Genomic DNA, 1733 nt, shown 5'->3' with positions numbered 1-1733 from the left:
GAGCTCGGACCCTGCCTTTGGTCTTGGCCCTCCCAGAACAGGACAGCTCTCTGCCTCCCTCAGTCCCTCATCTCCACTTTATTTGGTTTTGCTGTTTTTCCTCATCCTCTCTCTTCATGTCTCCTTTTAATAAAGCTCTTCTATTTTTGAGATGTTATCCAACCTGAAGTCCTGGAGAGAATCTCATTTCTGTCCACCAATTCCTTTGACAAGGTTGCCTGGCCTATGGTATAAAAAAAAGAAAGAAAGAAAGAAAGAAAGAAAGAAAGAAAGAAAAGAAAAGAAAAGAAAAGAAAAGAAAAGAAAAGGAAAGGAAAGGAAAGGAAAGGAAAGGAAAGGAAAAGGAGAAGAAAGAAAGAGATGGAGGTGGGGAAATAGATACAGTAAAAGCAAATCACACAGTATAAGCTACTGTTCACGTATTACCTCGGTTCTGAAGGCCACTTAACAATGTATTACAATAGAAGGGAAACTTTCGATAATATTTTTGATTTAAAACCTAACCATTATTTTAAAAATAAATGCTCCAACATAATGTATTTCTCAAGGCCGCAGTATGATGTTATACACAGAGCTATATTTGGTCACCCAACTTTATGTGCTAAAAAGGAAAAGAAAGCATGACTTGTCTTTCAGCTTTTGAAGGCTCTGCCAGATCTCCCAGACCAGAGGCAGAGTGGCTTGGCCTGCAGCAGCCCTCAGGGTGGCCCTCCCAGGCACCGTGGTGCTGAGTTTGCTCTCAGGTGGTCCTGCCGCACCCCTTTTCTTCTGGGCTGCCCTGCCCCAGTTGAGGCAGCAGGTCAAAGCTACTGGAACTGCTTTGTATCCACTGGCATTTTTCCTGAAGGCTACACATTTCCAGATTTATGCTTCCTGAAGGGTTTGTTAGTTGAGGCTTGTTCTCCATGGGTTGAAGTTCATCTGATATTGTCCCATCCTGAAAAGCTGATACTAGGAGAGCTTAGATGTCACTGGATTTGTACATATCTGAAAGCAGTCTCGTAATGGGCACATTGCCGATGGTTTTTTTGAAAAACACTTCTTCTATGGTTGATGGGCTGATAGAACGTAAAGCTGGCAAGAGCAACAGGAGTTTTCCAAAGCGACAAGGTTGGGTGGGGTATCTGGAATATGAGAAGCCATGAAAGCAATGTCAGGGTGCAGTACAAATGGGAGTTAATAGTTTATGCTTGAACACGCATCATCTCCAAAGTAATTCCTGATTTCAGCTCCTTATATAACATGCTGCCCTGCAGAAGGGTTCTGACATGCAGTCTTTTTCTTGTCGTGCAGGTAGAACACTTCAGGCAACAGAGAACATAAATGCCACCCAAATCACACAGTGGCTGTCTCTACATTAATAAAAGGGTTGTATTTTGTTTGAGAAAAAAAGTTTTAAGACACATGACCAGGCCAGAAAGATAGCTCAGTAGAATAAGTGATTGCCTGGCAAGCTCCGGGTCCTGAATTCAATCCCCAGTACTGGGAAAAAAAAAAAAAAAAAAAAAAGACACATGACCAAGGCCAGGCATGGTGACACAAGCTCAGCATTCTGGGAAGTTGAGGCAGGAGGATTATAAATTTAAGCCCAGCCTAGATAATGCAGTGACTCAGTACAATCCTGTGTGAAGGGCCAGGGAGATGGCTCAGTGGAATAAAGCGCTTCCCTGGCAAGCATAAGGGCCTGAGTTCAATTCCCGGTTTTGCCAAAAAAAAAAAAAAAAAAGTCACCA

At 42.8% G+C, this 1733-nt stretch overlaps 1 protein-coding gene across 1 annotated transcript in view; it reads right to left on the bottom strand.

The window, feature by feature from the left end:
- Positions 1-728: 728 nt before the first annotated feature.
- Positions 729-1733, bottom strand: part of Nr2e1 (nuclear receptor subfamily 2 group E member 1) — a 20776-nt gene continuing 19771 nt past the window's right edge. Inside the window, exon 9 of the mRNA XM_004637475.1 lies at positions 729-1124. Coding sequence (XP_004637532.1) covers positions 962-1124 — 163 coding nt within the window. The 3' untranslated portion in view covers positions 729-961. The remainder of the gene's footprint in view (positions 1125-1733) is intronic.

The sequence above is a fragment of the Octodon degus genome, unplaced genomic scaffold, assembly GCF_000260255.1.
Source record: "Octodon degus isolate 3935 unplaced genomic scaffold, OctDeg1.0 scaffold00090, whole genome shotgun sequence".
Classification (NCBI taxonomy): domain Eukaryota; kingdom Metazoa; phylum Chordata; class Mammalia; order Rodentia; family Octodontidae; genus Octodon; species Octodon degus.
Note: the sequence above shows the minus strand (reverse complement) of the source record. Positions and strands in the feature narration are given on the sequence as shown.